The sequence below is a fragment of the Podarcis vaucheri genome (assembly GCF_965113315.1).
Source record: "Podarcis vaucheri genome assembly, chromosome: 1".
Taxonomy (NCBI): domain Eukaryota; kingdom Metazoa; phylum Chordata; class Lepidosauria; order Squamata; family Lacertidae; genus Podarcis; species Podarcis vaucheri.
The window spans coordinates 95,547,655-95,572,349 of NC_138759.1; the positions used below are offsets into that span (position 1 = coordinate 95,547,655).

Here is a 24,695-nt window from a genome sequence, read left to right on the forward strand (position 1 = left end):
TATAGTCAATCTGTTAAGATTTTCTGTTGAATCCTTTGGCTTTTTTCTTATTTTTAAGACATTAGAAGGAGGCTCCTACCGGGGAAGCTTAAAGGATTCCACTGGATGCTTGAACGAAAATGTGACACCTTCAACTCCTCCTTCAAGAAACCTTGAAGAAGAACAAAAAGCCAAAGCTATGAGAGGCAGAATGTAAGTAAACTTTGGGGTTTTTTTTTCAAGTAGGTATCTAAAAATTGTTTTTTTAATGTAGAAGAATGCCCCTTATACATGACCTCAGAACCGGTGGATAAAGTCTATAGTGGTGAAGCTCTGGGCATTAGCCAGGCTCCTTCAACAATCAACTTTGCTCTGATTCAGAAGAAGTTATGCTGAAGCCACAGAACCAATTAAAGCTCTCCCAGGAACAGTTTTATAAACTATGGTGATGGCATTCTTAAAACTAATTATTCTGTTCTTAATATGTTATAGAGGTAACTCGCAGCTTACACTTGTAAACTTATATGATTGCACCTTTGTGCAGTTGAGGGGGGAATAAATAAATGGAGAGGGTAGGAAATCCACCATTCCCCGCTCCCCATTTATTTAGTCCCCCACCCGCCACTGCCGCCACCACACACAACTGCAGTTGCAGGCTTGCCAGGCTTTGGGAAGAAGACTCAAGGGTTCTGGCAGTGTCCTAGAGCCCTTGTGTGACCTTCCTAGAACCCAGTGAGCAGCTCTCCACTTTGAAGAGTCTCCTGGCTTTATGCATTTTGCGTTTATGCTTGAAGCTCTAGAACAGGCTTCCTCAAACTCTGCCCTCCGGATGTTTTTGGCCTACAACTCTCATGATCCCTAGCTAGCAGGACCAGTGGTCAGGGATGATGGGAATTGTAGTCTCAAAACATCTGGAGGGCCGAGTTTGAGGAAGCCTGCTCTAGAACCAAGCCCTCTCGTAAGATGCGAGTTAACTGTATATGTCTTCGCCCACTATTTTCAATAGAGCAACCAGTGACATTAATGCATGTAATGAGAGTTGAAAGAAGTTGGTTGCTTTGGTGGTTTTGAATCCTCTTGTACCACTATATAATTTTATTTTTTTTATAATGCATGCCTTTGGTGTGGGAATTGCCTGTTTATAATCAACCTGAGCTGCCCTGATATTGCCCGACTCAGATGAGAGTCTACTTAGTGAAAAGTCTACTACTACTACTTAGTCTACTAGTGAAAATAGTTGCTGACCATGTATACGTGACGTATATTTAACCTGGCTGCTACAATATGCTCCTCTTTTGAATTTTAGGTTTGTTTTAAATGAACTTGTACAGACAGAGAAAGACTATGTCAAAGACTTAGGAATTGTGGTGGAGGTGAGTAAAATAATCTAGATTGGGTATATATTCTCACTGTAGCTTCTCAAATTGAGTAATATTCTAACACTATAATCTTCATGAACCAAAACCAGCTAACTTTATCTGTCATCTGAGGGCACAGAAGAAATGTTTTAATGCTGTCTTTTTGCACTTCTTTAAGGTTTAATTGCTCCCTTCCATGGATATAGAATAAGTCTCATTTGAATATGATGTGTATCTCAATAATATAACAAAATATGGAATTTGAATTTTGCTTTTTTAAATTTATTTTTTAAAATTTCCTTAAAGGGATTCATGAAAAGGATAGAAGAAAAAGGTGTTCCTGAAGACATGAAAGGGAAAGACAAGATAGTGTTTGGTAACATTCACCAGATCTATGACTGGCACAAAGAGTAAGTCTGCAGTCAGCTTTTAACTGACTATTGCTAAAATGCATAGACTTCTCATATACATAGACATTTTACTTGGCCTGAACTACTATACTACATCCCCTCACCCTCTGGGAGAAGTTCATTGTGAGTTAATGTTCTATAGCAGCAATCAGCATTTCATTCAGTATGTGATTCTGAGCATTTGTTATATCCCAAGAGGTCTCTTGCAAGCTTCAAGCAAAAACTCTAGTGTCTAGTGCCATAGATGTTAGTTGACTGAATATTATGACTTACTGGACACGGCACTGTTCTGGCCTCTTACTCTAGTATTGCCTCTTTTACTCAGTAATTGCTGAAATTATTTTTCTGTGCCTCCCATTATTTGTTAGTTGCACCCATGATGAGGCTCTGTAAAATCCTTCATTTAAAATCAAATGAACATATGTTATTGGCGAATCTCAGGGTTGCACATTGGTTGCAAAGATGAACTTTCAATTTATTATATGTGCAGAAAGAAAATAGTTCAAAAATGCAGGTGGTGGCAGGGATAAATTCCATGGAACAGAGATGTCTGATAATTGACTCCTGTTTTCACAACCTTTTCCTCAGAATTATGGGCAATTATCCCTATTTCTTTGCAACAGGAAGACTGGACTGGGGCTATCTTCATTAACAGATGAACAGCAAGGTTCTTAGTATTTGGAGGAGGATATTGCATGCCAACGGATGGGCTTTTTATATTCACTAGTTCCTCATGTGCAGTTAAATTCTCTTAACCATTAGCAGGATGATGCAGGCTAAGCTATTCAGAAGTAACTGATCTTATATGAGGGTAGTTTTATCTGTGATGCAAGACAAAATCAGATAAAACTGTATAGTATGGTGGTGAAGAGTACTGAGGGAGACTTTGTGAATAGTTGTGTATTTTTTTATTGCAGTTTTTTTCTTGCTGAACTGGAAAAGTGCCTTCAAGAGCACGACCGTTTAGCACAGCTCTTCATCAAACATGTGAGTTACATGCTAGTCCTTTTAAAAAATGGAAATAGCTCCTAAATGTGCCCCGGTTGTACTGATTGGATATTTTAATCACACACACACACACACACCCCGCCCCCAAATGAGGATAGGAATAATACCTGGATTTTCCTCAAGCCATAAAATGGGATGTTTGAGTGGAGTGTTTATTTTGCTTTTCCAGAATGAAAGTAATTTTCCTTCAATATCCACAAAATTGTCTTAACTAAAGCCATAATTGTAATAATATTGTGTTTTACTTATTTTCTTCTGTTAAAACTTGGCTGGAAATGTACCCACCACCCCAAATGCTGCTTCAAATACTGTTTAGCTGCTTACTTCCTGGCTACAACCTTTGTATATTTGTACAGGATGTGTGTCTTCAAGAACAGAGCTAAACTAACACAGATGTATACCTCAGCAATTTCTAATAATACATTGCTTATTAAACAGTCTACGTTTTTTACACTTCAACTAGGATTATAGAACAAGTGCCTCCTTAGTAATAGCTTGATGGGCTTGGACCTGGATTAATATCCTATATCAATCATATACTTGCTGGCTGGCTTTGAGCATGTCCTCATCTTTTGGCTTGAGGAAGTAATAATAGTGTAGGGCCATTTGACACAGGAGCCCATGAACTGTCTCTTTGTATATTGAAGATTCTAGTTGACTGTACCACCTATTTGCTTTTGTACAGCCAGTGATCCAAGGAGCTCTGTTCCTGTCCTCTCAGCAGCAGCACTACAGCAGTGCCAAGCTGCTTCAGAAAGCTAACCGGAGAGATATGGAAGTTGCAGCAAAATGAAAGCAGCAGTGGCATGTGTGGCATGTCTCCTGACAAGCAATCATGCAGTCTTACCCTTCTTGAACAATTGCCTGAATCTGATGTCCTCATGGGGCGACCCACTCGCACATTATCTTTGGGAGAAAGGAGAGTGCTTGTGCTTCGGGTTTAGGAAAGGGACTTTAGTTTTATCTTGCTTTCCTCATTCTTTTTCCAAAAGTTGGTGTCTGTACACAGTCCTTTGATCAGGTGATAGTAGACAGTAAAATTAAAACAAGGAAAATAAATACTCCCTAAGACCGTCTGGGCTGTGGCTGACAAGAGTAATTAAATTTGCTTTCTGTCACTGTCCATGCAGTGGCAAAAGCTTTAGTCTGGGCTTAGACTAAGAAAACTATGCAAATTTTGCTTTTACAGGAGAGGCGATTACACATGTATGTGGTGTACTGTCAAAACAAACCAAAATCTGAATATATAGTAGCGGAATGTGGTGCATATTTTGAGGTAAGGTTTGGCCTTCATTCCTTATTCATGTTGCAGCTTAAAATACACCTGACAGGATCTCTTCTCCCCTCTCATATTTGCACACACATTCCTACAGCTGTGTCAGCAAGCTTATCCCATTTGGATTAGTGGCTTTCCCCCTTTCTATCTTTGCTTTACAAGTAAATTCTGTCTTATATTTAGCAGTGCGTTCTTTCTCTTGTCCTCCACCTGATTCCCTGTACATTTGTTGCTGGTAGGACCAGGCAGTTTGTGGGGGGCTGTCTTACTTACCTGTGGTATCAAATTTTTTGTTTGGTAAAGCATATTTATGCAAATGGTAAGGGGTACAGCAAGCTCTACACCTGCCACTTGGAGTCAAAGTTAGCTCTGAAAGAAAACAGGTGGAATAGATACAGATTAAAAGTTACACCATAATTTAATTAGTTCATCTTTAAAGTGCAAAAATACTCTTTATTAGAAAGTTTTGTCATCTACCTCATTGTTTTAACAGATGCATAGATGATTGGCACATGTTGTAGCAGGTGTGAGGAACTGACGGTGGGTGGGTGTGCTGCACACACACATACAGATATGGAGAATGATACCAGAAGTTAAAGGAAGAGAGCAACCCCTCCATACTTTATGGTTCCTAAACCTTTTTATGAAAGGATTCCATTTATGTCTGTCTCAAGGTCTAGAAACTGCCTCAAATATTAAATTTAAAAATTCTAACATTTCTGCTTAAAATCCTTCTTCTTTTTTTTTAAAAAAAGCAACATTTCTGCCATGTAAGCTGTTAACAACTATTCAAGTTTCATTCCCTTTGGCTTGGGGGTTGTTTCATTCCATTTAATTGACAGATAGTGCCAGTATTCTTTTCAGAAATTTTTTGTACCCGTTTCTGAAGACGTTTCATGCTTGATACATTCACTTTAACCTCCTTTTCTACCCACCCACCCCCCACTCAACAAGAAGAGTAAAGGAAAATTATATTCATCTGTACAATACTAATCTTAATTGTTACTAGCCCATTGTAGTAACATTTGGACTAGTCTAACTGTTCAGTTTGGAAAGATGGGCTAGTCAACATGTCATAGATGACTATAATCTCAGGGAATTGACAGAAGGCACATGTTAGAAAATTTTGCTAAAACTAAGTAAGGCATAGTCTGGTCAGTGCTTGGATGGGGACCTCTTGAGTTTCCTTGAAACAAAGACAAGATATAAATAAGTATATTTTTTGTTGATATTGCCTACTTTTTATTTTCTAGGAGGTGCAACAAGAAATAAACCAGCGGCTAACACTCAGTGACTTCTTAATAAAGCCCATTCAAAGAATAACCAAGTACCAGCTGCTACTCAAGGTGAAATATACCAGTGAAGTTTTGTGTCTAGGAAAAAGGTTATCCAAATACCTGTATACTGATAATGGCAAAAAGAAACAACCCAACCCAGTTGCTATAGCAGGCTAAACCACAATGCTCCCTGGAGCATTGTATGTATACTGGAGCTTTACTTGTTTGGTTTCCCCCATACTGCATCAAAGCTATTGCAGTACAGGGGGCGTGCACTGTGAAGGCAGGGTTGAGTGGATGGGGTGTTTTCCAGGGGCCCTATAGAGACCATTTAAATTTGAAAGGTACGGTTACATGTTCAGCATTCAAAAAGCCTGCAGATTCAATCATGCATAATAAAATTACTGTAGATCACAATAAAATTTGTAAATGTATACATTTTGTTTCAGTCTTGTGTTCTATTTGTTCATCAGTTAGGACCTTTAAATGGGTGGCACTTTTAAACCGCAGCATAGACTCACCTAAAGTTAGTGGTCTCATGTGTCTTTATTCCTTAACATCTTGGGAGGGTTTGGAACCTTGCCACGCAAAATCATTTCCACAAGTAAGCAAGTATGCCTTCAAAGGGGAAGATATTAATATGTATTCTTGTTAATTATTTTTAAGAGGATGTTTTTCATTCCTGTAGGATTTTCTAAAATATAGTGAAAAAGCTGGGCTGGAATGTTCAGAGACAGAGGTATGGACTTTTATCTGCTTTCTTTTCTCTTTTGTATTGTTTTTATTGAATGATTATAATGTGTTCATGTTGAGCTGGCTTGGGTGTTTGTATATTAACAGAAAGTCAAGATACCAAAAAGTATGTAAGAGTGATTTTCATATGGTGAAACCAGTAAGAAAAATAAAAATGATTTTTTTATTGTTTACTCCCCACCCTACCCCCACTGCCGTTAAATACTTGCTTACTTTAGACCTTCCTTGCCCTCTTCCTTTGGTCATCAAGGATAGTTGCAATTGACACAAGGTGACATTTGATATGATACATTAATTGAAAACACAAAGTTACAAATTTGGAAGACACAAGTTCGGATACCAGCCTAGAACTTGCAAAGGCTCTTTCAGTACACCAAGATGTTGTACTGAACAGGCAGCATCACCCCCTCCAAGAGTTGTGATCCAACAGCTGGAGGGGACCGTGTTGGCTACCAAACAGTATTTGTTCAGATAATTTTATTGAAGTCCCTTTCAAGCATTCTCCACATGCTCACCTTTGTGTTGAATGGAGCTTTACAGCCCCTTCCTGCCATCAGTTCATGGGGGGGGAGGTCTGAAGTGGGGAGCTTTCTCTTTATGCATAGGCTCACTCTGTGCCATACTGCAGTGGTTGCCAATAATTGGATCAGTGGGCACATTTTGAATTTTGAAAGAGTGCACCATGGGGGCATGGCATAACACAAAATTAGACAATACAGTCAGATGGAGCTTTTCCCTCATTCACAGGTCTGGAACAGGAGTTCAAAATCCTTTTCCTATGTCCAAAACCAACCGTTCTGTAGCCCCACTTAAAGGCAGGCTGTGGAGCTATGGCTTCAGCAGGGCTTGCATTTGGTAAAGTTAATGGGGCTTGCTGATAGTTAATGGTCTCTAGATGGTTTGAGGCAAAGGCAGCTTCATATGACTGGCTTGCAAGGTAATAAGGGATTCAGTTCCTGCCCCACCTGTGGTTGGCTTCACTGAACCACTTTCACACCACAGCCAAAACAAGGAAGGCTCTTCTTTGTTCTGGTCACTTTGGGCATTTCATGTGTACAGCAGGCATCTACATGGGTGGGAATTGTGGTCAGTCCATGGTGGCAATAATTGTGCCTGCTATAATTATTTTGGGTCACACTGTAAGTGTGATGAGAAGCCATATTTGAAGTTCCACTGTCTAGCTACTTTAGTAATTGGTTATACTGTCCTGCAAAATAAGCATTGACCCCCTTGCTTCAGCGTTCTTGAGCTATTTGCTCCACTGACATCTTTCTACAAGATACCCACTTTCAGACTCTGGCCTGTGTACCATGGATGGAAGGGTCAATACGTGGTTTGCCCTACCTTGAGTAGGGTAGCACACTAGATGCCCTTTCATTCTTTCCAGTTCTGATTATGTGTTGCATCTCTCTAATAGAAAGCTGTGGAGCTGATGTGCCTTGTTCCTAAACGCTGCAATGACATGATGAACCTGGGTCGTCTTCAGGGCTTTGAGGTAAAAGTCAATATTTTTGAATGTGGATATAATAGTACAATTGTTGACACTAATAGCTGTGTCTCATTGGAATAGCCCAACTGCATTTTAGAAGGGGGGGGGGATTATGTGCACTTTCTTCTATAAAATGGTGGGTATGAGATGCTTAAACTTTCTGCTGTGAGTCTTACCCAGGAAGGAAGTTTCGTTTTTACACTTGTGGGCATGAGTGTGCTCTCACACATGTTCACACACACACACACACACAAACACACACACAGCTGAACGGAGACTGTTTAATCATTTCCTTTGGCACCTGTAATCACATAGCAAGCAGTTTCTTATGCCTGGTGCCTTTTACCTTTGCTGTTGTTGTTGAAGGCATCACTGTGACTCTCAGTCCAGTGAAACCTTGAAGCTTCTATGTAGTATTGTGTTGAAGTTGTTGTAGCTTATAGATAATTTCCCTGTTACTCCTGATTCTCCACTGTGGGATTGCTTAATTTATAAGTCATTTTGAGTAAAACTTCAGGCATCTGCTTCAGAGTCACCAATGTGGAAATCTTACATATGGCAGAGCATTGGACTGAATCCCTTATCACACATACAATATAGTATGGTGTGGGAGATATGCACATACACCTGTGTGTGTGTTGCATGCCAAATTCCTGTGTTCCTTCAGAGTTTTTTTGATGCAGGAGGTTTGCAAGGGTCAGATATATGGGTGGGCATTCATATATTGTACGTAATTCCATATTCATGTTAGAGTATTGGGTACATGAACTTGGTAGCGAGTTTTGAGCATAAATGGCTAAACATCATGTGATAATGAATCATTTCACACACGTGAGCAAATCATAAGGTCTACCCCAGACCATGTGATAAGATGCTGGCCATGAGTGGGTGCCTTTCCTCTTTCTATGCCATCTGTGTTTAACTTAACATTTATTTAACTTAGGGCAAGCTGGCAGCCCAAGGGAAGTTGCTACAGCAGGATACATTCTATGTAACAGAGCAGGATTCTGGAGGTCTCTCTCGGCCAAAAGAACGCAGAGTTTTCCTCTTTGAGCAAATTGTCATCTTTAGTGAACTTCTGAGGAAAGGCTCTCTAACACCTGGGTACCTGTTTAAGCGAAGCATAAAGGTAAGTTGTGGTTGTGCTTCCTTGAGTCATTTGGAAACTTCACTGCAGTGCATTTTTCCTTTTCTTGGTTTGCTGCACACTAGATAAGCAAAGTTGGTGGTGTGAAAAGGTCCTTCTGCTTCAGTGCAGGAGGTTTAAAGAAGATGGTCATTAGGCCCTTTTCCAGTCCTACAGTTCTATCATGTCATTCTCTGACTTGCAGCCATGGTGTACGATAGATATATAATCTATTTTAATATTCTATTCTATTATTCTGTGACGTGTGTGTGTGTGTGTGCAGACTGAGTGAGTGATTATATAAAACTGCTAGGATAGCATAGGGTTAGGATAATGAGTGTCAAAATAACATCACATCTAATTAGAGCTGAACTATCTAAACCAGAATTGGAGAACCTTAGGCCTAGGGGCCAAATGCCCCTTGGCCCCTCAGTACTCTCACTTGGCCATACCCCATTCCCAAGCTACACCCTCTCGCAGACAGCCTCAGCAGTCCCCTTCACTGCTTTTGCCTGGATGAAATGTGTTGTTGACCTACAAAAACACCTCTTGCTTGCCTTGATGGATGGGTGGGTGTTGTGTGTGTGTGTGCTTCTGAATTCTACATGGCTCAAATATAGCCTACTGTACAAAGGTAGAAGTTGCATCTGTTGCCCCACCCACTTTCATCTGTGCCCTACTGGCATCCGCCCCCTAGAAAGTTGCCCATGAAGGAAAGAGACCTTCAGGACTGAAGAAGATTCCCAACCCCTGCTCTAAATGTTCAGCAAAAAACTTCAGTCAGCAGATGATAAACCTTTGTACACTTGCATTGTATGCCTGGGCAAAGAGCATTATACTTTCCCTCTTAGAGGCTGTTCTGTTTGTGTTTGTGTTTATATGACAGAAAGCATTTTCTGTTTTGGAGGGCATCTCATGTAGAGCAATTTTCTTCCTACCACCCATAATTATTAGCATTGCTAACCATTAAAGAAAGCCAGTAACTCAGAGATAATTGAACTGTTCATGAAGATGCTTAGCACAGAAGCTGAAGAACAAAGCTGAAAGCCAAGTATTCTCTATGGGATGTTACTTCCAGAGAGTTCCTCCTCTAGAGAAGTGAACCTTCTGTGGTTGCTGCTCTTCATTTGGACAGTGGTGGCAGGGCCATCTTTCAGTTTAGCTGCTATATAGTTTACCTGAAGTTGCTTGCTCCCCCTTGAATGAGCATTGAGCTTTCTCTGGTTGCTTGCAGATGACATACCTAATCCTTGAGGATAATGTGGACAATGATCCCTGCAAATTCGCACTCATGAGTCGGGAAACGTCAGAAAGGCTCATTTTGCAGGCAGCCAATCCTGAAATCCAGCAAGCTTGGGTGGAGGATATCAATCAAGTGCTGGACACACAGAGGGACTTCTTAAATGGTAAGCATTTTTACCTCTGTCCTTGATTATAGAAAACCCAAGTGCTTTCTGACTGTTCTGGGCAGAACCTTATTCCTACCTAGATTGCTGTTGCAGGCCGCTTCCATAACTGTCATGTACACTGACCTTCCTTTTAGATGGAGCATGACTGGAGGCAGATAAATTTTGTGCTAGGGATTAAAATCTAGGGTGAAAATCTTTTTCTTTTAGGAAGTCTAGCAGTGGAGTTCAGGATGGGGTGTGTTGGATTGTACCATTGTCTCCCAGATCACCCCATCCAGATACTTACTGCCACTCTCAAAGAATTCTATAAATGGTTTAGCAAGACAAGTCCTACTTTCTCAGAAACCATGTTAATTCTTCTTCAGCAACACTTCTTTTTGTATATGCTGCCATCTTTCACAACAGTGTCCAGCAGTTTACCTGGAACAGATCCTAGGCTAACTGGCTTGTCATTTCCTGTAGCCCTCTTTAAAAATTGACCACTTCACAGTCCTTAGGTATGCAAGCCAGTCTTGGGTACAACCTACATTTCCCCCCCAATGAAGCTGAATCATGTGAGATTCAGGACATATTAGAGGAAGTCCTACTTCACACAGTATGTAGTTTCAACTATGGACTCCTCTTCTACTCAGAGGGGATATAGCAGCCCACAGGTTTCCCATCCATGTTATATTTGCATATAGTAAGGGATGGGCATGCAGAGCTCCTGACTTTGAAACTAGGTTTGTTCTGTTTTCTTCTTGTTCTTAAGCCAGAATTTTGCAGAAGCTGCCTTTGCCTCTCTTCTCTACCAATTTCATCTTAAATAAAGTAAAGATTAGTAAACTTTTAGGTCTAGCTGCTATTTAGTATCAACCACCAGAGCAACAAATTATGAAAGCAGGAGGGGCATCACTGAGCAGACACTGCTCACTGTTGCTGTTATCGAGAGGCTAGAAGTAGGGAGTATTACTATGAGCTCCAAGCAGGCCTGATCTGCACCGTTGGGTTTTTACAGTCTTGCTAAGTCAGCACTTGTGAAAGTGCTTCCCTCACTCTTCCTGAAGAGAAACTTTCAGTGCTTCCAAGCTATGTAGGTGAATGGTTTGTATTTTCCCAGGCTACTTGTTTGAAACAAGCTAAACATGGCGTCCCTTGCATTAGGCAAACATGGTGTCGCAAATGGGCAGGTCTGTACTAACTCCTAGTGTTCTACTCCAGCACTACAGTCTCCTATAGAGTACCAGCGCAAAGAAAACAGCAGTTCTGCTGTAATGAGACCCCAGACCAGCAGGGTACCTCAGCCCATCACCAGACCCTATTCCTCAGGTCCAGTAGGATCGGATAAACCTTTGAAGGCTACAATGCGTAACCCATCTCTTCCACCTCTGAAAATATCTACCTCCAATGGCAGCACAGGGCATGAGCAGCACCAGCCTGGGGACAAATATGAACTAATCAAGGTATGTATGTATTTTCACTTTGTGTTGTTGTGTTTTTTACTGCAATTGCCATCATTTCAAATTTGGCCTGTTACTGATCCTGGTTAGTGGATGTGAGTACTTGAACCCGTGAGTCAATATATAGATGGTAACTGCTGATCCAAGAAGGAAATGGTCTTCAGCTTTCAGACAGCAACATCCAGTCTTAAGCCTGTTCTGGGTGTTAGGAAAGGGCTCAAGAATCTGCATGGTGCGATTTTGTTAAAAAGCTGAAAGCAAATTCGACAGAGGGAAACACAAGTGCATCTCTAGCCTTGAAATCACTGCCTCATGTGCTGGTGGCTATTAGCTGTAGTTGCTTTAAAGAACAACAACAATCTTAAGACAAATTCATGGGGAGTGGTCCCCACTGATGGCTGAATGGGAAGTCCATGTTCAGAGGGAGTAGATAACAGCAAGAGAGTGCAATTGCCTTCATTCCTTATTGCAGACTTCTCAGCAACAACTGGGATAAGTGAAACATAGGAATCTGTGGTATACCAAGTCAGACTGTTAGTCTGCCTGGCTCAGTATTGTCTACACTGACTAGCAGGGTTTCAGTCCTAACTCTCTCCCAGCCCTACCTGGACATGAGTTGAACCAGGGAGCTTTTGCACACAAAGTTCTTCTTGCTTCTTATTTTTCTTTACCTTAATTATATCAGCTGCACTACTTCCATTATGTGACCAGAGTTTCACTTTGCCTTCCAAAACCGATGTAACTTGATGCATTTATTTAACTGATCTTCTTTCCTTGCCCTCCCATCTCCCAAATTAGGAAAATAATCGATTTTCAAAAATGTCCTATGAAATTAGTTGACAACTGTTGTGTCCCAAGCTTATGCGTAGGTTTTGTTCACAAGCAGGCTATTAAAAAGAACTACTGCTTATAGAGACAATGAGTATGCATTTGTGAATTTACGTCAACTGATCTGTAGTCTGTCAGTCACACAGCATCACATGGAAGGAAACACAGTGCAGTTGCCTAGGCAACATGCTGCTGTGCACACTGAGATGTCTTGTAAACTCTTAGTACACTTAAATGTGTTGCCCTGGAGATGCTGATAAAAAAACCTTAGCATTGCACCCGAGCTATCTTGTCACTGTTGCTTTCTGTGTCTCTTCTTCAGAATGACTTGGGTGGGTGCAATGGGACCTCTTCTATGGTGGTCATCAAAGATTACTATGCACTGAAGGAGAATGAAATCTGTGTCAACCAGGGTGAGGTGGTCCAAGTACTTGCCATTAACCAGCAGAACATGTTCCTTGTGTACCAGCCTGCCAATGACCATTCACCAGCAGCAGAAGGATGGATCCCAGGGAATATATTGGCTCCCCTCACTAAATCAACTACAGATAATAGCGATGGAGGCATAAAGTAAGTGCTGTGTTGGATTCCCTGGGAGCAGTATGTGGATTTTTGAGGAAAAATAAAACCCAAATCTTAGGATTTTCCTGCCTTTTTAAAAAAAATCTACAGTGCCATTGGAACAAACTTTGCTTGGTAACCCAACATGGGGTATCCATGTTGGCATAGTTGGGCTTTTGTTGGAATTTTGTTCTCTCCCCGCTCTGCCCCCATAGTTTGTAAAGAATTGAAATCTATAGACAGTTTAAAGGGCATGGTTTCACCCCCATCCTTTCCTAAATATGGACCTGATTTGACTGGACTTGTATTTATCTTGTGTTTTCAATTGCTTATAATATATATAAATATAAATATATATATATATATATATAGGTTATAATGATATAGAGCAAAGAAAAACACCACCCACATACATCAGGCCTTGTATTGGATTGAGACCCACTTCTCAAGGAATAGAGATTCGATGTTGTCAATGGCAATTTCTTGTACAGATTGTAACTTTTTTTATTTTGAAAGTTTCTTTTTTCTGTTCACATAATATTTTGTAAAAATAATTTGGTTTGAGAAATCCCCTTTGGAGTACATTCCTGTAAAAAGTATTTTGCACTATTTAAAGAAACCCATATTTGAAGTCAGGTTGTGCAATATTATGGATAGTCGCAATGTTCATCATTGTACCTGTAATGTAACTAATAATTTTAAATGTACTATTTTAAATATGTAAAATAAATTTTCACCATGAGCATGTTTTGATGAGGTTAAAAAGGACCAGTTTTTGACCCTCTTTAAGTTCTTATTTTTCTTACAATGTTTTGTTGCTTATTTAACAAATGTGTGAATACTATTTCACCTTTTTTTGAAATTTGTCAGTTTGAAATGACTAAATAATGCAAGAAAATGTTTTTGATATTAAATACTGAAGGTACAATCCTTTTTGTAAAACCAGTTGATTTTTATTTTTTTAAAATCTTCAGTTGTCAAAAATTGATTCAGCATTGGTTATCTTGCACAGATTCCTTGGAGTACAGTTGTTGAAGGGAGCTCTTCAATGGACTTTTAAGTACTGAAGATTAGGTGTGTTGACTCATTAGATTTAACGTATGCTGCAGCAAATGAATAAGGCCCAAGGCACAGTGTTGCCAGTCTTTATATCTTAAGAGAGAGGGAATAGCCTACACAAAGATTTCCACACAAAGAATTTTTTCTTATTAGCCTTAGCCATGATTTATTGATGCATCTGCATAGATGCTAACCATGTTTAGCCATGAGTCTGATTTCTAACCAGGATTTGAAGCAAGACTGCAAATATTTGCTAAGCTACTTCGCATTAACCATGGTTAGCATTGGTGCATCCTGAATGTAGTGCTCAACTATGGCAAAAACCAACAAGAGAAGAGGTGAATTTACACCAAAGAGGGGAGAAAGAATGTGAGCTCACAGCACACCTCCTGCTTTCTTGTCAATGCTTAATATGGTTAGGTCTGCACTGGGCCTAATAATTTATAGTCTTTACAAAGTTATCATAGAATTGTAGAGTTGGAGGGACTAGTAGGGTCATTTAGTCCAATCCCCTGCAGAGCAGGAATCTTCCGCCCAATGTGGGGATTGAACCCCAACCCTGAGATTAAGAGTCTCGTGCTCTATCAACTGAGCTTTGTCCTGACCATCATTCATCCAGTGAAGATCAAAAGGTGATATCAAGGCCTGAGGAAATGGGGAGTGACAGAAGTTTCTTAATGGAACTCACATGCTGGTTTTGCCAGGCGTTTGTGTGATTGGCCTTGCTTAGGGTAACCTCCCATATTAGGAACAGCCCAGGGGGCATATTCACAAAATTCAGTGAAATGTGGGAGCAGTTATTTTCATGGCAAGGGGAATTGTCATGTGGGTTGGGACTTAGGTTTTTGACCATGACTTTTCATGCACAAAACTGCTATGCTACAGGAAGACCAATGATACAGCAAACATTGCACCAATGGAAATAAAGCACAATGACTTGCTGGGTGGGAAAAACATGGACAATATATGCATAAATACATAACAGTACAGAGAGAGAAGGCCTGTGTATCTCTCTCATGGGTTTCACTCTACTATAGAATATCACTGCAAATGCTGAGAATTCTGTACACTTTGTTTCAAAGCCTTTTATGTTCTCAAAATTACTTCAAGCTAACTTGAATGTATAGGGGGAAATGGGAATTTTTCTTCCCCTCCTCTCCAACATTAAAAGTTTGGCCTTTTATTCAGAAAAAAAGCAAATCTATATCAATCTTACTTCACTAGTTTTATGTTCCTTAATAATGTTCACATTCTTTCCCATTTACTTATCATGCTTCTATGGATATTATGCTCAAGTATAATCTTGGAGAAATATGCCTCCTGAGCTCTGCAAACCAAAGCCCTGTTCATGCCTGCAGTACACACATTCACTGAATGTTTGGGTGAAGGAGTGAAACCATAGGTCATTAGGAGCCCCTTTCACACCTTCTGCTAATTATACTTGAATATGAAGCTATATTTTCCCCACTTGTTCAGTGAGCATGCATGTGGAGGTTATGAACAGGACTGGTACAGCGCAGTATCACATGGTTTGATGATATCGATATCCATTGCATGTGCCCAAACAATGTTGCCTATCAGACTTCTCTTGTAACACTAGCATATACACAGTTCATAAACTACGGTTGACCACAATTTGATATAAATCAGTTTAGTCTTGTGATGGTGTGACTTATTTGCTCTAAGCCTTGGGGTTTTTTTGCTTTTTAATATTACAATGCAGCCAAGTAATCTGGTGAACAATACTATAAACACAAAAGCATTTCAGTACTGGAACAAAGTGTTGTTTCGTGAGAAAATTCATAAAATGTTTATTCATCTCCCAGTTTGCATGCAACTTTTTGAGTAGCTCTACACACCATTTTTCACCACAGCAAAAAAAGACGAATGTCATACGTGTGTACACACATCCAGAACCTCTTGCTCAATTGGGAATCCCAGATATATGTACATGAATGTTTAAAAGATGTATGTGTGGATGCCCACCCTTCACATATTTTCTGCAGGAAACACTGGTGTTACAGCAGTGTTTTCCTGTGGCAGTTATGAAGTGCAGACCTGCCCTTTCTTGTAAGGTATGTTGTTATGTCTTCATAGCTGGGATCAGAGTCTAGACTTGCAGCATACATACATACATACATACATACATACATACAAGCCCAAGACACATACAGCAGACAACTGAGCCATGGTTCTAGCTGTTTTGGAAAAGTGAGTTCTCACTTAGCTGTATACATGAAAATGTATTACAAATCTACGGAGGGGGGATTCTCTGTTATAAAGTGACATGCAGGGGCGATCCAGTTAATGACTAAATAGTTGTCAGTATTCTTATTTGCTTTGATACATACACTTTCCTATTTCTGCTTCCCCATCCTAAAGAAAACATTTTGTGGCAAAGGTAGGATGTGTATTGGGACACAAAATGGGAATATATAAACTTCATTTTCTGTTCCTTAGAGCAGAAAGACAAGCATTGCTACACTTAAGCAAAGAAGTTCCTGTTCTTTCAACATGCCTGTGTTTTATCAACTCAGCTGTACTATGATGTTTATCTCCTCTATCTAATAAAGTGGTTATTATCTAACTTCTGATGTTTGGGAGCTGGCACCGAACCATGGAATATACAAATGCTTTTGTATATAAGATATGAACAAAGACTTCATTTCTCTCTAATTTTGCAATATTTTCACTTTAACTGGAAGAATTTACTTTGCCAACCCTTGCAGGTTATATGAATAAGAAGTATGCTGTTATCTGCGGACCTGCAGCCAACTTACAGAAAATATCTTTTTTCAATTAGCAAGAATAAACAAAACATTTGTTCTAGACTAGTTTGAAATCCTGACTTGAATGTTTGCACCCAACTAGGCATATTGCAAGTGGCTTCTCCCTTCTTAAGGGGGGCTGCAGGTATCAAGAACATGTGTGCTGATTGCTTTTCCACATCCCTTCCTCTTCCTACTAAGATACGCCATTTGATTGGTGCATTTTTTGGTACAACAGGAAGTCATGTTCATGGCATACCCTGCGCATGAGAAAGCGGGCAGAAAAGGAAAGCAGTGGCAAAACTGAAGCCAATGGCCTACGTAAACCCAAGGATATTCTGGGCAACAAAGTCTCTGTTAAAGTGAGTAAGGCCATCAGAAGCTGTGCGCTGCCTCCTGCTTCTCATCCTCACTCCCCCTGCAACATCCTCTATATGGACAGGGGGTGACATCTGGCTTTTTACTTTGTTTTGTTTTTCCCTTTTTGCTTTTTATTTTTAATTTGTTTTACTTTTCGGTAGTAGTAGACATTTTGGCCGGATTTTGCATGCAAGATACAACACAGCTTTTTTCCCTCCTCACCACTGGCATCCAAAATGTAAGTAAATAGTTTCTGTGTGTGTGTGTGTTTGTGTGTAGTATTTAACTTCAGAAGTTTAATGCAACCATCAAAAGTGTATGTGCAGTTAAAGATGTGCAGTTAAAAAGACCAAGCAGAGTCGAGCAAAATTTTCCCTTGGAGGGACCAAAAATCATGCCAGCCCAAACAAGGCAAGACTTGGCTATTAATAGATGAGGAACAATCTGCAACAAATGATCCATGAGCAGCAAAATGCCTTCAGGGGTTGGTAAGCAATGACAGTGCAGAACAGGCAACCTCTGTCAAAATGACCTGCTAGAAGTTTTGGTGGGGCTGTTTCATCCTTCTAGGGCTGCTTAAACACTGCCTAACACTGCTGTTTTTAAACTAGTTTAGCTGCTGCAGTATTTCCAATACTACAGAGATTGATTTGTATGTTATAGATGTATCATGACTAAGACTGTTCATATTGAAGACTTCCATGATGCTTTCAACATATTCCTAGAAATTAAATTCCTAGAAATTAGGGATGAGGAAGAAAAACTTCACCTTTCCCCCCACCCAGTTATGTAAGGGCAATATTTACTTACTGCTCTGGTTCTTTCATGTGGCTTCTGACATCATCTCCTGGAATTGTGCCTGCTATATAGGAACAACCCAAATAACTTCCAGCTCTTCTGGCAAATCATTCACCCCCCCCCCAAAAAAAAGGGATTAGGAAAATCCAGTTGTAATAATGAGTCATTTAGTTGGGAACTGTGATGCCTAGGAGGGTGGGAGACACACCACTCTGTGTATTGTCTCTTTTTATTTGTTTTATTTAACAATATTTCTAGACTGCTTAAGCAAAAAAGAAAATTTCTAAGAAGTTTACATAACAGTCATAAATCCCACTTATGCCCACTAGTCCTCAAAGTCATCCTGAGAATCACATCACTGGTTGTCATTTTCTAGCTGAAAAAGAGACAGACTGATTTGGCAAGGAGTATCCAAGGAATTTTTTGTCCACCATGGGATTGAATTCCACTCCCTGAAACCCAGTTTCAATGCTTTTCCTCATAATAGGCATACTGGAGGCAGTGGAAGACACGCAAGTCTTGCAGTTGGCACAAAATTCCTGCCCTCCATAAACATGAACTGAAGAAATCTCAGTGCAATTTTTTAGTATAAAAGTGCCAGGAATGTTTGTGGAAGTGAAGCAGGAGTTTTGTAAGTGGCCCAACAGAGATGTGCCGTATGTACATTCTGCTTGCAGTGACACATTTTTTTTTAACATTTCCATGAAGAAGTGGGACATGGAATTAATTGTGAAATGCCAGCTTTACCTTCTCGCAAACCACTACACCATTGTTTCATGGGGTTGACATAACAGCTTTATGCCAAGCAACCTTCTCATGGACAAAGACTGCAAAATGTTCATGTAGCAAATTCATTGTGAGATCTGCAATGTAGGTTCATGAAACTCTTGGGGATGAAATGCTCAAGGCAACTATGATAAGCTTGCAACCCTTAACGAACATAACAGCATGTGACAAAAAGGCCACCCCAAACCACCTTGATCTGTGATAAGGCAGTCTGATCTGTGACTTCCAGCAGAATTACAAACAGGGTATAACTACTCACACTGCTAGCCTTAGCGATGGCCTGAGTTGTTGCACAGTGAGCATTGTCAGTTCACCCTTTGCAGATCCCTAGACCAGTGTCTCCCAACCTTTTTCCAACCTTGGCCCCCTAGGCACTAGCTGTGATGTGATCAGTTGTTGTGGATCGCCCTCCTAATATTGTGGGCTCTTCTATCACTAACTTCCAACAACTATTTTGATCAGGCTCTTAAGCCTCAGTCCATCAAAGCACTTGGTCTCTAATGAACTACTGAATTCAGTGGGGCTTAGGCAATCAGAAGGTTGTTTGTGGGTTTTTTCCAAATATGGTGAGGAGTCAGCCACTTTTTTCATGTTCTTATGCTGTTCCAGATCCCTGCTGATGCCATTCAGCCAGCATTTTGGGGGGCTACTAATACACTGTCATTTTTATTTGTAAGGTTTTTCTTAGTTTTCATTCTGGTTGTGTGATTTGTCACATATAGTGTTTGGATAATATGGAAGAGTGCCTAATCCACCCCAGGTCCTTCTTGCTCCCTCTAGAACTTTATCAAATGGACCAAGTCTACATTCTGTGACTCATGCCATAGAAAATCTTCAGGCAAATAATTTGGTTTCCATTCAAATTAATGCTGTTTTTGGAATACCAATGACCATACAGCAGTGTTTTTGTTGAATTGGGGTTTAAATTGAATTAACTGTGGTGGTGGCAATGTAAAATCTGCATGCATTCTAACAACGTTTGCATTTTTGTGTTAATATGCTTGTGTTTGTCAGTGTCTATTCAGCAGTGCTAACTTCAGTGAGCCTGCTTGATGCTTTCATCTGCTTACCCTAGTTGAAGTAAAGGAAGAAAGGGCTCATATAACTTTAGCAGATGCGTAGGAGCTGCAGTTCTAGCAGGTGCAGCTTTTCCCCACTTCTGCCATGACCAGCTGCACCTGCTAAAATTCTTCTGTATAGCTGCAATATTTATTTAAAACTTTTCATACCATTCTTCACTCATAAAAATTTCAGGGCATTGCACCATCAAGATAGACATAAAATGCAACAATAAAACCAGAGTAGAGAGAGGCTACATTCTTAAAACATGCACAAGATTAAATGTCAGGCTGAGCAATAATATTTCAGCCTGGTGCCATCAATGTAGGCACCAGGCTAAGTCTCTATAACAAGAGTACTCCATAGAGGGCATGTCAGTACCAAAAAAGGTCCTTAATCACACACAGGTTGCAGTGAGAATGGGTGCTCCTTCAGGTTTGGGGCTCTTAAGCTGTGTAGGGCTTTAAAAGTAAATACCAGCTTATTTAATGCGGTGAATAGATTGCCACACACACACATATAGCCATCTGGCCATACTACCCAGAACTCTGGCAGCTATATTCTGCATCTATACCAATTGAAGCTTCCAAGTTGTCTTCAAGGGCACATGAAATGCAAATCAGTAATCAAGCCAAGATGTTTCCAAAGCAGGAATCATCTTGACCAGACTGTTTAAGGTATATGAGCCTGGTGCTCCTTTGCAATCTGAGCAGCATAACAGGAAGAAGAGGGTTGAGCCATATATTGCAATTTAAAATGCCTTGAATAGTTTCTACTTGCAGTCCAGCATGTTTCAATCACATATCTACATTTCTGAAAATATTCCACAGGGGTGCAGGTGTGGAGAAACCCTTATTAATTGGAAACGATTGCATTCTTAAAATTCTTCACTAATATTCTGTATTACATATAATTTGTGATATTGGGTCACATTTCTAATATAATATCTAGAACAATATTTTAGAAACTCAAAGAGAATTTAATATTTCAAAATACATCTTTGCAAGTGACATAAACAGTTATCCCTATGGCCCACCATTCCCAATCTGCTCAGGAGGCTTGGAAACTCCCAAAACAGCCAGATAGAACAATAATTTAGCATTATACTGACTTCCACCCTATGTGTTTAGTGGTAGATCTATTTCTTTAAAATTCTAACTTTAAAATGTTACTTCTCAAAATATATATAATGCAGAACACTTTTTTTCTTTGCATTCTCTTGTGTCTATCTTAAACATACTAGCATCAAAATACAGATAGGTCTGCCATAGTCAAAATAAAAAAATTCCTTCCAGTAGCACCTTAAAGACCAACTAAGTTAGTTCTTGGTATGAGCTTTCGTGTGCATGCACACTTCTTCAGATACCATCTGGTATCTGAAGAAGTGTGCATGCACACGAAAGCTCATACCAAGAACTAACTTACGTAGTTGGTCTTTAAGGTGCTACTGGAAGGATTTTTTTTATTTTAGCATCAAAATACTGTAGTATAAAGAGAGCTCTAGCTACAAACTCTTATGGTAGCATATTTCTCAAACCTGTCTGGACAGTTAATAGTTCTATAGGTGCACACTATCTGTTGTGTAGATTGAAGACAACACAGAGATTCAAGTTTTCATTTAGTATTTCCTTCATTTAGTCTTTTTTTGACACATATAACATATGATTTTGAGCTATGTTATAAATATTTGTGATTAAAGAGCAATATATGGCTTTTTAACATCTCAGATTACTTGTAATACTTCTGAGTAAAGAAATATTATAATGATGAAATATTAATATGTAGCTTTAGCAGCTTGTGGGATTTTCATGGAATCATTATTTGTCTAAATCTTGGCAAAACTGGTTTGTGGATCTCAACCCAAAACTCTTTGGGCAAGAATGAGAAAGATCCATCAAAACTGCTTTGCAATTTAAATGACAATGGAGAGAAGTCTGGTTTGAGTGCAGCACTTATTTTTGTGTGAATGCAGGACAATAATAGTCACAATAATTATGTTCAACTAAATACAACTTAAACACTCTTGCGGCTCCCAGGACAATTTTCTTTTTTCATTTCTGTTTGATATAAAAGCCCTTAACTCGGGGTAACCAATGGAGTGTCCTTCTGATATTGCTGAACTGCAGCTTCTTGACCATTGGCTGGGGCTAATGGCACTCAACCACATTCTGAGGGTACCATCTGCTTGACTACCCATGATCTGCTCTACTGATCAGTCAGTTTTCTTTCTTTCTTTTTTTAAAGTAATATTTTTCTCTTGGTGCCTGTTTGACATGGTAAAAATTAAACACATCTACCACCTTGTTCTAGCTAAGGTTTGATACTAGTCTTTTGATCACGAATTGCATTATTGCATCCTTCCCTTCCACAATCACTACAGGGCAGGCAGGGTGATCCACTTTTATCTGCTTGTGGATTATCCTACAAAAGAATGGAAAAGTTTGCTGTGGCAGCAGGGTGATCTCCCACATCCACCACTCAGAAGGGTGCCTGCAGTGCCTGTTATGTTGTGTGCATACGGTCAAACGAGTAATTTGATCTATCAGTAGTGATAAGACCAATAAGCAGTTGGGATAGAATGCCTGGACTGAGTCTGGCCACACACACCTCAACTCAATAGGCAATCAGTATTGTAAGGACAGTGTGGGAGGGAGTATCTTTGAGTGCAGCCATAAATGGGATACCTTATGCTGTGCTCTAATGTTTCTTTGGATTTGGGCCAAGGAGCGCAAAAAAACAAACACAGAAAATGCCGTTTGGATTTTTAAGGTGGGTGCTTAAATTTAAAATTATGTACTTGCACACCTCAGATTGCATTTATGTTTAAGCTGACTGAAGTATATGGATCATGTACATTTTTAAAGGATTGACACTTGATAGGCTGAATGGTCAAACACCTGGAAATCTTTTTAAAAAACACAACAAATCCAAGGAGATTGAACTCTTCTGGCTTCACCTGACGTTTTATTTCAAACTGAGTTCATTGGGAGGATATAGATGAGTTTGGTGAATGCTCTCCATGTATAGTATTGTTGTGGATGTTTTAAGGGCCTTGCAAAATGGGGGGTGGGAGTGGGCTGGTATAGCAGAGGTAGCTCCTCATACTGCTGCTTCCATTAAAACCTTTGATTCCCCTCCCCTTGAATGATTTCAAGATTACTACACCTTTTTTCTTCTTTTCCTGCTTGCCACTTAGTGCCTCTTTGTTTGGAAAGCATGTTAGTTGCACAGTGCACATTGCTACCTTGTGCTCACCTGCTTCTGCTGATCTTGTGCCTCTTAATCTCTCTCCCCATTGTAACTTTGTTCTCTTTCCTCCATGCTGCCAAAAAGGAGACAAACAGTTCAGAGGAGTCAGAATGTGATGACCTTGATCCCAACACTAGCATGGAGGTAGACAATAACCCTTTTGCACCTTCCCCTTCCCCTTCCCCTTCCCCTCCCCCCCACCTTGCACCTTTTTCTATCCCAGCCCCCTGAGAAATTCTGCATGTGTAGTGGAATGCACTTGGGACTGACTGATAGGCAGAATGCCATCTCAGATAGCAGATCTAGGGCGGTGTTAAAGGGCAACAAACTATCACTGATCTAATTTGTTAAAAACCTTTTAACTGCCCTTTATATTCTGCACATGAGGTGTCAGATTGGCTTGGGCTAATCCTTAAAGGTAAAGGTAAAGGTACCCCTGCCCGAACGGGCCAGTCTTGCCAGACTCTGGGGTTTGTGCGCCCATCTCACATCTATTGGCCGGGGGCCAGCGCTGTCCGGAGACACTTCCGGGTCACGTGGCCAGCGTGACAACGCTGCTCTGGCGAGCCAGAGCCGCACACGGAACGCCGTTTACCTTCCCGCTGGTAAGCGGTACCTATTTATCTACTTGCCCCCGGGGGTGCTTTCGAACTGCTAGGTTGGCAGGCGCTGGGACCGAGCAGCGGGAGCGCACCCCGCCGCGGGGATTCGAACCGCCGACCTTTCGATCGGCAAGCCCTAGGCGCTGAGGCTTTAGCCCACAGCGCCACCCGCGTCCCTTGGGCTAATCCTTACTACACTGTAAATGTGTATCTTGTATGCACCAGTGTGTTTTGGACTGCCTACAATTCTGGATTTCCATTCCCTGGAGAAGAGTGTACCAAAAACACACACACACCTACCATTGGCAATCACTTGAATATGCCCTTAATCATTACCGATGAGAGATGGTCCTGTTTTGACCGTTATTAGCAACTGTCCATGGTCAGCTGCTGTCCATTGGTACTACTGAAGTGCATTTACCAGTAAGATCTGGGCAGTTTCAGATTCCATTTAGTACAAGGTGGGGAACCTGTGGTCCTCCCACTGTTAGACCCCCAACTCCCATCAGCTCCAGCCAGCATGGCTAATGGTCAGGGATGATAGAAGCTGTAGTCTGACAAGAGTTGAAGAACCAATGGTGCCCCATCCCTGGTTGCAGTGAAACTTGCCTTGCAGACTTCAGCTGTAAGGCAAACTTGATACAACAAATAAAAAATTGTCCAGTAGCACCTTAGAGACCAACTAATACAACAAGGCAGTGAATTCCTACCTCCCAACTTCCTTCTTTTATTTGCTTTTGGCTAAACAGTGCTATGTTGATACCACTGTACTTGCTGTGCCTTTGTAATTATAGTTTATTTTAAAAGACTTTTAATAGAATATCCATTGTTGGCCTCACTGCTTTGTTTACATGAATGCAAAACCTAGGGACAAAGGAAGAGGAAGCCAAGAAGAAAATGAGATACAGCAATATTTTTGTATGGAAGGAGTCAGGGGAAAGGTCTTGTATTCTAAAAGGCCAGCAACACTGGGCCTTACACAGGCTCATTTCATGTGCTCCCCCATATATTATGTTATTGTCATGAAAAAGGAGCATATCCTTCTCTCCTCGTGACAGTTATGAAACATTTGTCCCTCTGCGAAGGCGGCCTTCTGCCATC

The 24,695-nt window shown here is 40.4% G+C and overlaps 1 protein-coding gene across 18 annotated transcripts in view; it reads left to right on the forward strand.

The window, feature by feature from the left end:
* KALRN (kalirin RhoGEF kinase) overlaps window positions 1–24,695 on the forward strand; it is a 508,727-nt gene that overhangs the window by 468,214 nt on the left and 15,818 nt on the right. For 13 of the 18 annotated variants that reach the window (XM_082234887.1, XM_082234888.1, XM_082234875.1 and 10 more), the window contains 12 exons: window positions 59–192; window positions 1,286–1,352; window positions 1,644–1,747; window positions 2,665–2,734; window positions 3,945–4,031; window positions 5,285–5,377; window positions 5,997–6,047; window positions 7,479–7,556; window positions 8,494–8,679; window positions 9,911–10,082; window positions 11,286–11,527; window positions 12,675–13,841. In XM_082234887.1, the coding sequence (XP_082091013.1) occupies window positions 59–192; window positions 1,286–1,352; window positions 1,644–1,747; window positions 2,665–2,734; window positions 3,945–4,031; window positions 5,285–5,377; window positions 5,997–6,047; window positions 7,479–7,556; window positions 8,494–8,679; window positions 9,911–10,082; window positions 11,286–11,527; window positions 12,675–12,926 (1,536 nt within the window). In that variant the 3' untranslated portion in view covers window positions 12,927–13,841. Of the gene's footprint in view, window positions 1–58; window positions 193–1,285; window positions 1,353–1,643; window positions 1,748–2,664; window positions 2,735–3,944; window positions 4,032–5,284; window positions 5,378–5,996; window positions 6,048–7,478; window positions 7,557–8,493; window positions 8,680–9,910; window positions 10,083–11,285; window positions 11,528–12,674; window positions 13,842–16,978; window positions 17,103–23,076; window positions 23,137–24,695 lie in introns of those variants that run through there. The other 5 variants (XM_082234882.1, XM_082234881.1, XM_082234883.1 and 2 more) reach the window with 1 other exon arrangement.